The sequence below is a fragment of the Pongo abelii genome, chromosome 2, assembly GCF_028885655.2.
Source record: "Pongo abelii isolate AG06213 chromosome 2, NHGRI_mPonAbe1-v2.0_pri, whole genome shotgun sequence".
Classification (NCBI taxonomy): domain Eukaryota; kingdom Metazoa; phylum Chordata; class Mammalia; order Primates; family Hominidae; genus Pongo; species Pongo abelii.
Window position 1 is genome coordinate 122,507,451 of NC_085928.1, and position 18,799 is coordinate 122,526,249.

Here is an 18,799-nt window from a genome sequence, read left to right on the forward strand (position 1 = left end):
CAACTCTCATGGTCCTGAGCGAATGCAGAATGTCTCGCTGCAGTGCCGTTAAGTGGTTACCATCTCTCCAGCATATGCTAATTTCCCTTCTTCACAAAGTCTGAAGAGGCCTCAGACTCTGAGCCTTGGCAGGTAGTAATATCTCGCAAGAATTTTATAACACTGTCTTGTTTTCATTATAATGGGTTTTGTTGTTGTTACCTTCTACTTGTGATATTTACTATAGTGGTATGAAGTTGTCTTTTAAAGTAAACATTTAGGCTGGACACAGTGGCTTTCACCTGGAATCTCAGCACACTGGGAGGCTAAGGAGGGAGGATTTCTTGAGCCCAGGAGTTTGAGACAGCTTGGGCAACATAGTGAGATCCTGTCTCTACAAAATATAAAAAATTAGCTGGGCATGGTGGCTGCACCTGTAGTCCTAGCTGTTCGGGAGGCTGAAGCGAGAGGATCAGTTGAGCCCAGGAGGTCAAGGCTGCAGTGAGCCATGATCATACCACCGCACTCCAGCCTGGGTAATGGCACACAACCCTGTCTCCAAAAAATAAATGAATAAAAATAAACTTTTAAAGAAAGAATAGCAATCAAATAATACTATAGCTATGAAGCAGATAGAGCCAAAGCCATAAGAGTGCTGCCTGCCTGATGCATTTAATCCTACCCAAACTCTTCATCTTGCAGATTAAGATGCATGAGACTCAGTCATGTTCACCTTGCATCCTACAACCAGGTATGGCCTCCAGGTGGGTCTTACCTGGGGAGGAGGTTGGGGAGCCTTCCAGGCAGAAGGAAGGCCCCTGGAGCAAAGGTCAATAACTAGCTAAGGCAGAACTTGGAGGACTCAGGTCTGCTGATGGCCAGTCCTGGGTCTTTACATAGATGTATAAAATTCTATTACCCATGAAATAATGAATTGTCTTAAGTCTTAGGCCTTAAAATATACACTATTTCACAAATCCTGTAATGCTATGCAAATAAAATTTAAAAGGAACTTGAGCAGATGGGTACTTCATATAAGATTTCATTTAATCTTTACTACAGCCCACAAGAGAGGTGCACATTATCCCCATTTTACAGATGATGAAATTGAGGCCCAAAGAGCATGAATGAATTACCTAAGTCATGCTGTCCATCTGTAGTTAGCAATTCAAACCCAGATCTGAGTGTCTCCAAAGCCTGCACTTGTTGCTAATTCATATTTGCCCTATTGTAGTGTAGAATCTTTTATTGAAAATATTTATTGAGCACCCATTAATTTCAGATACCATGCTGGGTGCAAGGGATACAAGGGAATAAACGCAGAAAAGTCCCCATCCTCATGGAGCTTGGAGACTGGTAAACAGAGATTGATGTTGTTTCAACAAGCACAGAAAAAAATGTAACTGTACTGCCAGGCATGGTGGCTCACGCCTGTAATCCCAGCACTTTGGGAGGCCAAGGTGGGAAGATTACGAGGTCAGGAGTTCAAGACCAGCCTGACCAACATGGTGAAACACCGTCTCTACTAAAAATACAAAAATTAGCTGGGCGTGGTGGCGCGTGCCTATAATCCCAGCTACTCAGGAGGCTAAGGCCAGAGAATCACTCGAAACTGGGAGGCGGAGGTTGCGATGAGCTGAAATCACGCCACTGCACTCCAGCCTCGGCAACAGAGCAAAACTCTGCCTAAAAAAAAATATATATTTTATATATATATATAGAAATATATAGTATATATGGAAATATATAATATATATAGAAATATATTATATAGAAATACATATAATAGATATAGAAATATATATTATATATAGAAATATATAATATATACAGAAATATATTATATATAGAAATATATATTATATGTATAGAAATATATAATATATACAGAAATATATTATATATAGAAACATATATTATATATACAAATATATTATATATAGAAACATATATTATATATACAAATATATAATATATAGAAATATATATTATATATAGAAATATATAATATATAGAAATATATATTATATATAGAAATATATAATATATAGATATATTATATATATAGAAATATATAATATATAGATATATTATATATAGAAATATATAATATATAGATATATTATATATAGAAATATATAATATATAGATATATTATATATAGAAATATATAATATATAGATATATATTATATATAGAAATATATAATATATAGATATATATTATATATAGAAATATATAATATATAGATATATATTATATATAGAAATATATAATATAGAGATATATATTATATATAGAAATATATAATATATAGATATATATTATATATAGAAATATATAATATATAGATATATATTATATATAGATATATATTATATATAGAAATATATAATATATAGAAATATATTATATATAGAAATATATAATATATAGAAATATATTATATATAGAAATATATAATATATAGAAATATATTATATATAGAAATATATAATATATAGAAATATATTATATATAGAAATATATATTATATATAGAAATATATTATATATAGAAATAATATATAGAAATATATAATATATAGAAATATATAATATATAGAAATATATTATATATAGAAATATATAATATATATAGAAATATATTATATATAGAAATATATAATATATATAGAAATATATAATATATATAGAAATATATATTATATATAGAAATATATTATATATAGAAATTATATATAATATATAAATATATAAATATATATATAATTCTATATATAATATATAGAAATATATATATAAATATATATAATATATAGAAATATATATATAAATATATATAATATATAGAAATATATAATATACATAGAAATATATATAATATATATAGAAATATATATATTATATATAGAAATATATATATAGAGAGAAATATATATATAAAGAAAGCCTAGCCAGGGCGGAGCTCCGAGGCTTAGTGGGCCTTACCTGGGGAGGAGACTGGGTACCTTCCCGGCAGCAGTAAGGCCCCTGGGGCAAAGCTCACTCATAGCAGGTGGCATGGCCAACAATAGGCACAGATTTTATCTAGAACCAACACATCCAGGGAGGAGAGAAAAGAAGGAAGAGGAGACAGGTTAAGGGAAGGACAGAAGAGGAGACAGTGCAAGAGAAATGGAGAGGATCAGGGAGACTAAGGGAGGAGAAAAAGAGGAGGGAGGGAAGGTGGAGAAAATGGCGTGGCAGGGGCAAGAGGCAAGGAAGGGACAGGGTGGGCAAAAACAGCACTAATTTGGTGCATACCAGGTGTCAGGCACTGTTTCAAATACCTTACCCACAGTATCCCTTTTAACCCTTCTGCTCTACGGCCCTGAGTCCCAGCTGGATGGACACCCACCTGCAGGAGGTCCTAACCCCCAGCTTGGCAATGCCCTCCCCGCCTCCACCCCCAGCTAACCCTTTGCCATTCAGTCTGTCCACAGCCTTCTCACCCCTTTCTCTCTAAAAACGTGTAGTATTTAATTAGGCTGGGGAGGTACTACTTCAGCCAAGGAATGGACGCCTGTTTTTAAATAAAAATAAAAATTTCAGAACCCTCTAAATTTATTATGCCAAGGGGGAAGTTAGGCCTTGGAGACTGGGTTATGTATAACTTGCATGCTTGCAATTCTGCTTCACTCTCTTCCCCACTGTTCTTGACTTCCTCATTGTAAATGACTAGGAGAGACCAGATCTTCCCGCTTCTAATTGCTGATGTTTGTTGTACATTAACTGCCTCCTTCATTGTCCTGTACCTAACTCGCACCAGATAGTGTCAGTCCAAGACCCAATGATGGTTACATCTGCAGTGTGGAATGTTAAATATACCTCCCCCACCACTCAAAAAGACCACCTTGACTAATCAGATCATTCTAACTATGCATTAAGCCTTACATAGAAACATGCTGAAATCCTGTTAAACGTCCCTGAACTTTTTCTATATGAACATTCTCAAATTTCTTGGAATATGTTCTTTCTGGGCAGGCTCACTTGTTTTTTTGTTTGTTTGTTTTTTGTTTTTTTTTGAGACAGAGTCTCACTCTGTTGCCAGGCTGGAGTACAGTGGTGCGATCTTGACTCACTGCAACCTCCGCCTCCTGGGTTCAAGCGATTCTCCTGCCTCAGGCTCCCCAGTAGCTGGGACTACAGGCACGTGCCACCACACCCAACTAATTTTTGTACTTTTAGTAGAGACAGGGTTTCACCGTGTTGGCTGGCATGGTCTCAATCTCTTGACCTCGTGATCCGCCTGCCTCGGCCTCCCAAAGTGCTGGGATTATAGTTGTGAACCACTGTGTCTGGCCGGCAGGCTCACTTTTAACCTTCGCACTTAATTAAACTCTCTTTAAACTAGATTCTGACCTTTTTGATTATTTTAGGTTGACACTATCAAGTTGGGCCTAAAAACCTGATGAATTTCTTTGAGGCCAGAAAGGACCCTACAGTCCGTCCTTCTTTTTACTATGGAGGAAGCGGAGGTCCAGGAAGACTTTGCCATCAGCTAGATTCTCCACATTCCATGCCCCCATCTCTTCCAGAGCTGACCCAGGCTGGTTCCATGGGCAAGAGGGTGGTCCTTTGTGGTTTAAATAACATGTACTTTTTCACTCATAAAAGCAATACATGAAAAAATAATTATGAATAATCTCACCACCCAGGGAGAACCACTATTAACATTTTGCGTAATTCTTTGCAGTCAAAGGGCTTTTAAAGAACAACCAAATGCCAGGGTATTAGATGCAAATGTTAAAAATGAAGTATTTAAAAAATAGATTCAACTTGGTGAATGTTATTTGATCTCTACATAGGGAAGCTTTCTAAGCTTAAAATCAAAGAAAGAAACCACAAAGGAAAAAAGATCAATATGAACAACTTCACTTCAAAGAGGAAGGAGACTGAAAAGGCTTTCTATCAAAATTCAAACTGCAGAGGAAAATGCTTATGATAGAATGTTACATTTAACAAAAAGGATGTAAAATTGTACATACCATATGATTGCAAGTGTGCAATTAATAAATAATACCACCTCAGATCCACTTAGATGGCTACTATCAAAAACACAGAAGATAATAAGCGTTGGTAAGGATGCAGAGAAATCAGGACCCTTGTATATTGTTGGTAAAATTGTAAAATACTGCAGCCACTGTGGAAAACCAAATGGCAGTTCCTCAAAGAATTAAAAATAGAACTAACATATGATCAAGCAATTCTGTTTCTGGGTATATACCCCAAAGAATTGAAAGCAGGGTCTCAAAGAGGTATTTGTACACCCATGTTCATAGCAACACTATTCACAATTGCCAGAAGGTGGAAGCAACCCAAGTGTCCGTCAACTGATGTACGGATAAGCAAAAGGTGGTCTATACATACACCCATGTTCACAGCAGCACTATTCACAATTGCCAAAAGGTGGAAGCAACCCAAGTGTCCATCAACTGATGTACGGATAAGCAAAAGGTGGTCTATACATGCAATGGGATATTACCCAGCCTTAAAAAGGAAATTCTGACACATGTTACAACATGGATGAACCCTGAAGACATTATGCTAATTGAAATAAGCCAGACACAGAAGGATAAATAATGTATAATTCTACTTATATGAGGTACTTAGAGTAGTCAAATTCATAGAGACAGAAAGTAGAAGCATGGTTTCCAGGGACTGGGGAAAGAGTGGATTGAGGAACTGTCGTTTAATGAATATAGAGTTTCAGATTTGCAAGATGAAAAGAATTCTGGAGATTTAATTCTTTTCAATATTTTCATTGTTTTCAACACAAACAATGTGAACATTCTTAACCCTACTAAACCGTATGCTTAAAAATGGTTAAGGTGGTAAATTTTATGTTATGTGTATTTTGTCACAATTAAAAAAACACACACACTTAAAAAGGATGGCAAGAAAACACACAAGAACAAGCATAAGACCCAGCCTATGGTCAGATCCTATTAAAAGTATAGTTTGTGGACCAGCAGTGAATATATCCCTGAGAGCGTGTTAGAAATGCTGAACCTCAGGCCCTACCCCAGACCTGCTGAATCAGAATCTGCTCTGTAACACAATCCCCAAGCGATTCACATGCACATCGAAGTGTTGATATAGTAGATGCACAACAAACATTCGTTGCATGAATACATCCTTTCTTGTTGGTAAGTTTACAAGCAAATGTTATTGTGTTCTTCATACTTGCCTATCTTTTCCAAATTTTCCCAAACAGGCATGTATTAGTTTATTTTTTTATTCTGATTTTAAATCATTCCCATTTAGATATTTTAACAGACCCCAAATCCAAAGCAGACAAGTTTCAGCAAGTCCCAAGGCCTGTTAGCCAACCAGAAAATAGAAACTATGGAGGTTTAACTGAAATCCACAGATGCCCCCTAAGTCTCATTTTAGTCGATACTTATTTCAATATATTTTCAGAGCAGCCAAGTAGGAGCAGTTTGGGATGGACCACACCTCTATCAGCCTGTTCAAAAATGGCTATCCATGACCTGGTCAGCCATGTTATCAACCCCATACACCATGGGAACAATGTTCATCTGAGTGAATGGAGGAATGGTCAGTGATTAATTCAGATCAGAATCAAAGACATAGGTAGCAGGAGAATCTACCTGCCCACTCAGAAGAACAACACACAGGGTCCTGGAGAATGTCTAAGTCACAGTCTCAAATTGCCTTTAAGGACCACCAGTCTTAAGCAAGGATGGCAGAGAACCAAAGTGTCCATGGTGCTTCAAACAAGCATATTCTACATCCTAGCACAAACTTTTTAGATAAATACATTCTGCAGGCCCATCTATTGATAATGGAAAGAACCATGCAGTGCAAATTCTAACAGCCACCTGGCACTTGGTCTCTGTTGACATAACAACTGAAAGACTACAACCCCTGCCCTCATTCCTGGATAATGAGAATTACTGAAAACCATTTGCAAACATCCACCAGAGTCTCAACAATGCAAAATCTCAGCTTTCAAACCTGAGCTCTACATCGGACATGCTAGGTAATCCAGAACAAACAAATCTCTTTTCTGCTTATGTTTCTAGGCCCTCTACAGCTGGAATGTTACTCTCCACCTTCCTCATACTTGCTTATTACAAAGTGAAAAATGAAATAAGAAATCATGACTAAATTATTTCTCATGTATTGTTCTGGCTTCCACCAACATATATGCAGATGGTTCAGTATAAGGCTATTCACTGCAGAACTCTTAGAATATCCATCAAGAGGAAACTGATTAAACAAAAGCGTACCTATACTCAGGAATATTATACAAATATAAAAAAGAATGAAGATGTTCTTTATGTATAGATATGGAAAGGGCTTCAAGACACAGTTACATGAAAAAGCAAGGAGAAAATAAGTATGTAGAGCTCCACTGCATATGTAGCTACACATAGTATTTACATTTTAATTAGTTAACATTTAAATGTAGTCCCAATAGCCACATTTCAAGTGGGCAGGAAGGCAGAGAACTTCAACCACTCTACTGCATAGTATCTGTGTAACTTAGAACACATTACATAACTTCTGTAAGCTCAGACTTATTATAAAATAAGGATGATGACAATACAGTACCTCATACTGTGAGGATTAACTGAGATAACACATAAAGTGCTTAAGTGGTTAACCAGGATAGTCCTTACTACTGAATCTAACATTTGTGCAGCGGTGGGCCAAAGCTGAGCATGAGCTGGCTGTGTCAGTCAAGGCCTCACAGATGGGTTCTCCTTTGGTAGAAGTAACTAGTCCAAGTAGTAGTAAATTTAAATAAGAGTAGTAGTAAAATTGGTAGTAGTAAATCAGTCCAAGCTAGATGCTGTCAGTCCCCACCCCAATCCCCACCCCAGCTTGCTATTGTAGGTCACAGCACCCTTTCCTGGCAAAGCTACTCTCTTCCGCAGAATCCTTCTCAACACAAAACTCTCTGCAGCCACCATTAATCAACTAGAGTTAGCGCTAGAGATGAATTCTATCTGCCATCATTGCTGGTCCTGGTTGTGAGGATCAGAATCATGTTACTCAAACTCACAAGAGTTCATTTTAAGCAGGTTACCATAAGATTTATTGTTTAAAACAAGATCCTTTTGAGAATGCTCTGAAATTAGACTGGGACAAGTATAAACCACAGTCGAAGACAAATGTGAATGCATGGTCACTTAATTATATGTGATAATGCAAATTTATCCATAATCATTTCTAACATTTATATAACATATTACAGTTGTCAAAGTGTTTGCACATGCAGAATTTCAACAGACAACCCACACAATGGAGAACCATGGAGTAGAGTCTACAAAAGGCACTTCCTATCACTGGGTGGATCCACTCAAGAAACCCAACTTAAAAGGTTCAACCTGGCTGGGCGCAGTGGCTCACACCTGTAATCCCAGCACTTTGAGAGGCCGAGGCGGGTGCATCACGAGGTCAGGAGATCGAGACCATCCTGGCTAACACAGTGAAACCCCGTCTCTACTAAAAATACAAAAAAATTAGCCTGCATGGTGGCACGTGCCTGTAGTCCCAGCTACTTGGAGGCTGAGGCAGGAGAATTGCTTGAACCCAGGAGGTGGGTGTTGCAGTGAGCCAAGATCATGCCACTGCACTCCAGCCTGTGCAACAGAGCGAGACTCCGTCTCAAAAAAAAAAAAGTTCAACGTACACAAAAAGGGTTTAGATGCTTGAAGACATTTCCATCAAGCTGAGGTAGCTACATGAATTACTAATTTCATCTTGGGGATATTTCTGTCCAGATAGCCAGTGTTAGGGCTATTAGGTTAGCGTTCTCCTCCTCCTCCAGGACTGGAGAAACACAAATCCTTTGGTTCTTTTTTTGCCTATAACCCATGAAAACCACTTCCCTTCTTCAGCACTGGAAAAACCAGGTAGAGAAAATCCAAATGATGAGGATATAGTTTTCTTAGGAAATACATGTGATTCTGGCTGTAATGATAATGAGAGGTGAAGCCAGCTGGACTTCCTGGGTCGAGTGGGGACTTGGAGAACTTTTCTGCCTAGCTAAAGTATTATAAACGCACCAATCAGCACTCTGTAAAAATGCACCAATCAGTGCTCTGTGTCTAGCTAAAGGATTGTAAACGCACCAATCAGTACTCTGGAAAAACGCACCAATCAGCGCTCTGTGTCTAGCTAAAGGATTGTAAACGCACCAATCAGCACTCTGTGTCTAGCTAAAGGATTGTAAATGCACCAATCAGCACTCTGTAAAAACACACCAATCAGCACTCTGTGTCTAGCTAAAGGATTGTAAATGCACCAATCAGCACTCTATAAAACGGATCAATCAGCACTCTGTAAAATGGACCAATCAGTGCTCTGTAAAATGGACCAATCAGCAGGATGTGGGCGGGGCCAAATAAAGGAATAGAAGTTGGCCACCCCAGCCAGCGGTGGCAACCTGCTCAGGTCCCCTTCCACTCTGTGGATGCTTTATTCTTTCGCTCTTCACGATAAATCTTGCTGCTTCTCACTCTTTGGGTCTGTACTACCTTTATGAGCTGTAACACTCACTGCAGAGGTCTGCGGCTTCACTCCTGAAGTAAGCGAGACCACAAACCCACCGGGAGGTACAAACAACTCTGGACGAACCACCTTTAAGAGCTGTAACACTCACGGTGAAGGTCTGTGGCTTCACTCTTGAAGTCAGCGAGACCACGAACCCACCGGAAGGAAGAAACTCCAAACACATCTGAACATCTGAAGGAACAAACTCTGGACACACCATCTTTAAGAACTGTAACACTCACCGTGAGGGTCCGCGGCTTCATTCTCAAAGTCAGTGAGACCAAGAACCCACTGGAAGGAACCAGTTCCGGAAACAATAAGAATGAGAAACTGTTTTACTATCTAGGACAGTGTTTCTCAAACTGAAGGTTATGCAGGTACAAAATAAATACAAGCAGAAAAGATCACAGTTAATCACCCACAGTAACATTTGTTACTGTGAAACATTTGTTTCTGGTTGGATATGAAGTATCCTCCATCATAATATAAAATTGTATGTCAGTTAGTTGCAAGTCAAAAAATTTAAAGCTGCAGATTTAGGAAACTATGACTCTCCTGAACACATGGACTAGAAAAGCATCTGGCCCAATTCGTGCTACAGCTTGAAAAGTGCCTATTAAGTTCATGAAGGTTTGCCTTCTCTTACTCTTGTTAGAACCCAGCCACCACATGGAGAAGCCTAAGCTAGCCTGCTGAAGGATGAGAGACATGTGGGCTGGTCACCCCTGTCACGCTGGCTGAAGCCTGACCACTGCCAGACATGAAGGAGTCATCTAGGACCAAGAGTCCCAGCCAGGCTGGGTGTGGTGGCCCATGCCTGTAATCCCAGTACTTTGGGAGGCCAAGGCAGGAGGATCACCTGAGCCCAGGTGTTCAAAATCAGCCTGGGCAACATAGTGAGACCCCACTCTATGATGAAATCTGAAGATTAGCCAGGCATGGTGGTGTGTGCCTCTAGTCCCAGCTACTCGGGAGGTTAAGGTGGGAGGATTGCTTGAGCCTGGGAGGTTGAGGCTGCAATGCATTGTGATCATGCCACTGTACTCCAGCCTGGGTGACAGAGTGAGACTCTCAAAAAATAACAACAAAAAAAAGGTGGGTGAGAGTGTCCAACCAACTCACCAGCCAACCATAGCCATATGAGTGAGCCCAGGCTTGATCAGCAGAAAATCTGCCAGGTTAGTCAGCCCAAATTGTTAAACCCCAGAATCATGAGCTAATAAATGATTGCTGTCTGAAGCCACTAAGTTTGGGGGTAGACTGTTAGGCAGTGAGAGATGACTGATTCAGTTCTCCTCTTCCAATTGTGGAAGAGACTGAGACTCAAAGCAGAATAACTACAAAGTGTCACCAGTATAACCTTATGGGAGCCCAGGACACTTCTGGCACAGTGAGCTTAAGTTCCTGACATCACCAAGCTGGGGAGGAGGAAAGGGAAAGGAGAATGGTGACACAGATGGTGAGGATCCCAGAAACTACTGGGATCCTCAGTGCAACCACTGAGAGACTTGGGGATGCTACTTGGCCTGCCAGAGACAAGATTTAGGAGATATGTGACTTTTCTGTCCAAAGGGACATGACTTAGAGAAGAGTAGGCTCACCCAGGTGTTGCTCTGGGATTAACAGGTAAAAGTTAGAGGTGATAGATTTTTAGCTTAGATTTTCCTAAGATTTTTCTTCACATACAAAGAAGAAAAAAAAGATAAGATTTTTTCAACAATTAATCTCCTAATTAATTTTAAGATCAATTGCCTTGAAAACAGTAAACTATAATCATCTGTCATATCTACAGGAGAAGGGATGACTACATTGGTGGGAAACTGAATGAGATGATTTTTAAGGCCTTGCTTCCATTTTATTTCTCAGAAGGGGAATATAAAATTGGATTTTGTTGGGAGGATACTCAACATTTTTATGAAAATGATATTTATCCTCATGTAAAAGTATGCTTCACACTGAAAATGGTAAGAATTTACAGAAACATGGTCTTTGGGGTTAAAAGGATCTGGGTTTCAAGTCCACCTAATAACTGTTGACCTAAGCAAGTTTTCTCTAAATCTTAGTTATGTCATCTAACATAGGGTTATAATAATAGTACCCTACAGGCCTGTTACATGTTTAAACAAAATAACATCATGTACATGACACACAGAAAATGATCAATTATTATATTTATGCCTCTTAAGGAAGAGAAGGAGATGGAATGGAAGAATGAAGCAAGAGGTAAAGGTTAAGAAATGAAAGGTTAAGGTAAGACACTGGGAGCTCTCGACTCATTCCTAGAATAGTAGTCATTATTATATTATATATATATTTTTTGAGATAGGTTTCCCTCCTGTCACCCAGGCTGGAGTGCAATGGTGCCATCTTGGCTCATTGCAACCTTTGCCTCCTGGGCTCAAGTGATTCTCCTGCCTTAGCCTCCCAAGTGGGTGGGACTACAGGCGCATGCCATCATGCCCAGCTAATTTTTATATTTTTTTTGTAGAGACAGGGTCTCACTAATTTGTCTAGGCTGGTCTTGAACTCCTAGGCTCAACCAATCCACCTACCTCAGCCTCCCAAAGTGTTGGGATTACAGGTATGAGCCCCTGCACCCGGCCATGATTTTTATTTATATTTTATTTATTATTTTTTTAAATTTAGAGACAGGGTCTTGCTATGTTTCTCAGGCTGGACTCAAATTGTGGGGCTCAAGTGATTCTTCCACCTCAGCCTCCCAAAGTATTGAGGTTATAGGCATGAGCCACTGCACCCAGCCACACTCATGATTTGTATACCGAACAGGTGGAGGAGATGAAGGAAACAGGTGATTAATTATTACTTTTTAAAAAGCTGTACAAACTTTCTCACCTTAGCCGACGAGGGAACTCTAAGTCTCTTCCCAGTTCATCTCCAGTCCATCCTATCAACTCTCACTCCAACTTCCAAGGCAGAAGTGTGTCCGTGCGCCTATCCTCAGCGAAGGATTATTTCTGACCATAAAGGAGCTAACTTATAGTCACTCAAATTGTTTCTGAGCTCTTTGTGTGGCGAGAATCACAACAGAAACTGAGTAGCACAGACAAAAGGGTGCCCAGGCCCAGGGCGGACAAACAGCCAGGATGCTGCACCCAACCAGTTCCAGCAGACCAAAAAAAAAAAAAAAAAGACAGAGTCGCAGGTCCAGCTTCAGTCATCAGTGCAAAGTGGGCCAAAGCTCTCCTTGACCTTCAGTATCAGAGAAAATGTCAGGCTGTGGGGTGATGTGAAAACAAGGGCAAGAGATAGGCAACTCCCAAGGATACTCCTCCAGCTGTCTATCAGCCTCTCTCCTCATCTCCTGTCTTCTCTCCTGTCCTCTGCCTCTCTACCCCTTGGCCAAACCCCAAACCAGTCCATTTTGTGACTTAATGACAGGTCCGATCAAGGATGATGAAACTAATAATACTAATAGCAACTGTCATTTACTGAGTGCTAGTCACCATGCAGTCTCCCCAGATCATTTCATTTAATCCTAACCATAATCCCAGACAGCAGGTATCAATACATGATTCTTAGAGAGAAGAGCTTTTCCCAAGGCCTCAGAGCTGCCAAGTGGGGGAACCAGGCAGAAACCTAGGCAGTCAGATTCCCAAGCTCTTTCTTATACCACTGCACTACCCTGCCTCCAAAGGAGATTTAGGATGTGTTTCTGGACATATGCTTCCTATCACAAGGGTTTGGCTGTAAATACAGCCCTGAGGTTTTAACTCTAGAACTTTATTTTGCGCTGTGTCTGAGTGATCTTCCCAAGGTGCTGGTTAAAGAAAGAAACTTTGGGCCAGGCTCTGTGGCTCATGCCTGTAATCCCAGCACTTTGGGAGGCCAAGGCGGGCAGACTACTTGAGGCCAGGAGTTCAAGACCAACCTGGCCAACACGGCAAAACGCTGTCTCTACTAAAAATATAAAACTTAGCCGGGCATGGTGGTGCCCACCTGTAATCCCAGCTACTCAGAAGGCTGAGGCATGAGAATCGCTAGAACCCAGCAGATGGAGTTTGCAGTGAGCCAAGATGGTGCCATTGCACTCCAGCCTGGGTAACAGAGCTGACTCTGTCTCAACAACAACAAAAACAAAAAAAGAAAAAAGAAACTTTCATCTTTGAAAGAACCTGAGAAGCTTTTGTTGTTTTTCCAAATCAAATTCACAGGGCCAGGAAAAGTCATGCAGGTTAGGAAGTCCCTCCCTGCACCTGCGGCAGTGGGCAACACAGCAGGGCTCAGCTAGATGCATGACGGCCCCTCCTCTAGCCTCCTTTCTCTGATCTATGTAGAGAAAATGAGCTTCACCAAAGGACAGGACAAGGGCATGTTACACAACACGTCTACTTTCCCGCCCAGGACGTTCCTGGCTGAAGCTCCCTGGCAAGCCAGCTAGATTCAATATTCTGGTAACTGTATTGCAACTGATGACAATTGACTTGGGAGAGGCACTCCATGTGAGAGTTCTCAAATGTGACAAACACCTTTATTTACACAAGCAGGCTAAGCTGCCCTAAAGTTCCAAGTATAAATATTGCTTAAGCAACTAGACATTCCTGAGGTAAGAACCAGATCTGGAAGAGTAGGTCTATCTCTTGGTGATCTGTATTAAAATTGGCAAAAGGCTAAAGTTCCTTCAGAAAAAAAAATCTCATTCTCTGGGGATATGATTAAGCAAGTCTAGTTTCAGTGGTAATTCTGACACAAGTGGTCTTGGGACCACACTTTTAGAAACACGATTTAGGCCAGGCGAAGTGGCTTACGCCTGTAATCCCAGCACTTTGGGAGGCTGAGGCAGGCAGATCACGAGGTCAGGAGATTGAGACCATCCTGGCTAACACAGTGAAACCTCGTCTCTACTGAAAAATACAAAAAATTAGCTGGGCGTGGTGGTGGGCGCCTGTAGTCCCAGCTACCTGGGAGGCTGAGGCAGGAGAATGGCATGAACCTGGGAGGGGAAGCTTGCGGTGAGCCGAGATTGCGTCACTACACTCTAGCCTGGGCGACAGAGCGAGACTCCGTCTCAAGAAAAAAACAAACAAACAAACAAAAACACGATTTAAAGTGTAACAGAGCAGTTACTCCATTCCACTTGGCATTTCCTTCGGTCTTATTTCCATGTCCTCACTGATCTCAGACCTGAAGGTAAGTTGTTTAAGGACTGGGACTGTGTCCAGTTTGTCTGCATCCCTGGTCAGACCACAGTCTCTTCACCGGGCAACACTCAAATGTCTACTGACTAGAGCTGAACACCCTTCTGGGGCTTCTCCATGTTGTTTTCAGTTCATGAGTTCCTGAATCCCTCTGGGGAGGTCGTGATCCTCTCTCTAGGACTGGAGTAACTCTGTACCCAAGGCAGTGGCACAGAAGCCAAGAATTGTTCCCGTCTAATCCCATAATTAATGAAGCCAGGCAGCCAGCCCAAACCATCAGCACATTTCTCAATTGCTCTGCTTCAGTATCACTGGCCAAGTTCTACTCCATTTCCCTGGGCTGGAGTGGGCCAAGGAAACAGTCAAGTACACCAGAATGAAGAAGCCATGGGCAGGCAGCCAAATCCCAGCAGAGGGGGCAGGAGGCTCACTTCACTACTCTTGCTCCAGGCCCAGTTCCAGCATGGCAGAGCTGTGCTACTTGTCCTGCACCTTGCAAATTAGGAAAAGGGGCTGTCATCTGTGGAATTTTACAGACTAAAAAACTAATGTTAAAAAAACATGTGCTAAATGGGTGCCTTTCAAATGGCATGGCCAACAGGGGAGCTGACACTGCACTCAAGTGACCTTGAGATTAAAACTGGTAAAGCCGGCTGGGCATGGTGGTTCATGCCTGTAATCCCAGCACTTTGGGAGGCCAAGGCAGGCAGATCACGAGGTCAGGAGATCGAGACCATCCTGGCTAACACGGTGAAACCCCGTCTCTACTAAAAATACAAAAAATTAGCCAGGCATGGTGGCGGATGCCTGTAGTCCCAGCTACTCAGGAGGCTGAGGCAGGAGAATGGCGTGAACCCGGGAAGCGGAGCTTGCAGTGAGCAGAGATCGCGCCACTGCACTCCAGCCTGGGCAACAGAGTGAGACTCCATCTAAAAAAATAAAAATAAATAAAAAAAAAAAACTGGCAAAGCCAAGCTGAAAGTCCAAATTAAGCTTTGCAGCAGCAAGGTACCAACTCTATTAAATATTGTGTAGAACATTCTGTTGTTGGTTGAAAAATGAAGCTCACAGAAAAGTATGCAATACCCTAGTATTTGTAGGGTGGAGGGGGAAAGGAATATATGTAAGCATTCACTTGCATGGAATTCCTCCAGAAACAACAGAAGTAATTCATAACACTGGTTTTCCTCCAGGCGGTATTCAGGGGGGATAAATGTGGATGGGTGATGTTTCACTGTTTTTGGTACTCTTTGGTTTTTGTTTTTTATTTTTTGTTTTGTTTTGTTCTTTTGAGACAGGGTTTCACTCCCTTCACACAGACTAGAGTACGATGGTGCAATCTGATTTTGGCTCACTGCAACCTCTGCCTCCCAGGCTCAGGCGATTCTGCTGCCTTAGCATCCCAAGTAGCTGGGACTACAGGCGCCTGCCACCACACCCGGCTAATTTTTTGTATTTTCAGTAGAGACGGGGTTTCACCGTGGTCTCGATCTCCTGACCTCGTGATCCGCCTGCCTCAGCCTCCCAAAGTGCTGGGATTACAAGCGTGAGCCACCATGCCAGACTAATATTTTATTTTTTGTAGAGGCGGGGTTTTGCCATGTTGCCCAGGCTAGTCTCAAACTCCTGGGCCCACCTCAGCCTCCCAAAGTGCTGGGATTACAGGCATAAGCCACTGCGCCCAGCCCTGGTTGTTAAACAATGTGAATGTATTATTCAATCAAATATCATTATGGTTTTAAAAATTAGTTTTTAGGCAGGGAGCGGTGGCTCACACCTGTAATCCCAGCTACTCAAGTGGATGAGGCACAAGAATCGCTTGAATCCAGGAGGTAGAGGTTGCAGTGAGCCAAGATCGCACCACTGCAGTCCAGCCTGGGCAACAGAGTCTTGGTATTGACTTAGCATATGCCAGGCATTAGGGTAGATGCCATTCTCAAAAGTTGGAGACAGATAATCAAATAACTCCTTATAATGCAATGATACAGGCCAGCAATAGGGACACAGAGAGAGGCCACTGGCCTTGCTGGGATGGAAAAGTGAAGAACCAGGTAAGGTTTCTTTCAATAAGTACTTTCTGGGCCAAGTCTTGAAAGAGTAAAACTAAGACCAACTACCTAGGACCAACTGCTGCAGCACTTCTGATGCCTGTCACGCCACAGAAAAACCGGTAAACAGAAGCACTGAAAGGACATCATCACTCTTAACTATTGTACACCAGTCCCTCCAATGTGGCAAAGAGTGTACAGCAATGAAAAAAGGCTTGGAAACACCAGATGCTACACTTTGCTTCCTTCCCCCTTCACACCCCCACCTCTACATTCACCCAAACACACCAGAGAATCCCACAGTGTACGTTTGATTAAGGGTACTAGAAGAACTGACATTTCTAAAGTGCTCTATAAAATGTTAAAGTCAAATAAGGCCCCAAAGAGACGCAATGCTTTGCAAACATCTCGGCAAGGGAGAATTCTCAACGCCTCAGGGAGAGCGGCCTGTTGAAACTTGGATTTTCTTCCTGATACGACGCGCCTAATAAGATAGTGGACCTATCAGAAGCGGGGGCGAGACGGGCACCTTGAAGGGCAGAGCATGCCCCGCCCGTGACCTGGGCAGCAAGAGCCCTTTAGCCCTCTCCGCCTCGGTTTCCTCAACACCGAAACTGCAGTAAGAATGCTCGAGCCTCCTCCAAGTCCTTGACCCAGGAGATCCGCCGTGGAGAACGGAATACGCCCTTAGGATATTGTGCAAAACACCCAGGCGTGGCAAGCAGGTGGCTTCTGTGCGCTCAGTAACGGGGGCGCAGACAGGTGCCCGCGTGCGCGGGGTGCCTTCTCTCCGCGCTGTCCCCCGCACGCACGCGGGCCCAGCGCCTCCCGAGCGAGTGCCCCGGTGCGGCCTCCTCGGGCGCACGGTGCCCAGCCCAGCAACGAGGTCGCCCACCCCGCCTCCCTGCGCGCAGTGCCCGGTGCCCACGCCGCAGCATGGGGCGCGCAGCCCTCACCGCCCGGGAGAGGCGCTTCCTGGAAGCGGAGCCCCGGCCTCCAACTCGCCGCCGCTCACCAGTTCCCCGAGCCCACGATGCACACTTTCAGGGGCGCCGCTGCCATGGCCAGGCCGAATGTAGCCGCCTGCACCGTGCTTCCCTGGCCAGCTGCCCACCTCCGCCTGTTCAGCCTTGCCCGCAGCGGCCGGCGGCGGCCCCGCCCCGTTTGCCTCTCCGCCAATGGTCGCCGCCACCCCCGCCCGGCGCCGGGGGCCACAGCTGACAGCCGGGCAGGACCCGCTTTGCCACTCCCAAGAACCACTGCGCACGCCTGGCCCTGGCCGGCCTCCCGGCCCGGCTCCGGCACCGCCCCACCCTGCCCGAGGCACGTCGGGACATGTAGTCCTCACCCGCCGTCGCTGCGCGGCCCTAGACAACAGCTCCCGCCGGGCCACGTGCAGGCCCGGGCCACTGAGCAGCGACTCGCGCCCTGGTTCCCAGTGGAGGCTGCACTCCATCCTCGTGGGTGGAGCAGACCCAACCAGCTCGCCGTGGTGCCCCCTACACGCTCCTTTTTCCCTACGCGGGAAGGGGTGCCACATTGCCATTTGGAGCCGAGAGAGGCTCCTAGGTTGACTCTCAAGCCGACCAGACTTGGGTCAGAGCTCGAAATGCCCACCCGGCCTTGTCATCCTCTGTTTCATTTGCACAAACAAGACACAGCCTGGCACCTCTGAACTTCTTAGCGAACTTGGATCTTCAGAGGACTTTGGAATTTGGCTGAACAGTACCTGCATTTCAAGGATGACACCTTTTCTAGTTAGAGTCAAGATAGAAACTTGACCTGGTGCAGTGGCTCACGCCTGTAATCCCAGCACTTTTGGAGGCCGAGTCAGGAAGATCACTTGAGCCCAGGAGTTCGAGACCAGCCTGGGCAACATAATTAGGACCCCCATCCGTCTGTACAAAAATTTAAAAAATTAGCCAAGCATGGTGGCACGCACCTGTAGTCCTAGCTACTCAGGAGGCTGAGGCAGGAGAATTGCATGTGCCCACGAGGTCGAGGCTTCAGTGAGCCAGGATAGGGCCACTGCACTCCAGACTGAAGG

General features: G+C 43.0%; 1 protein-coding gene across 1 annotated transcript in view; it reads right to left on the reverse strand.

The window, feature by feature from the left end:
* Positions 1 to 17,952, reverse strand: part of GPD1L (glycerol-3-phosphate dehydrogenase 1 like) — a gene marked incomplete at its 5' end in the record, with an annotated part of 64,079 nt that extends 46,127 nt beyond the window's left edge. The window contains 1 exon segment of the mRNA NM_001133203.1: positions 17,768 to 17,952. Coding sequence (NP_001126675.1) covers positions 17,768 to 17,814 — 47 coding nt within the window.
* Between the last annotated feature and the right edge of the window lie 847 nt (positions 17,953 to 18,799).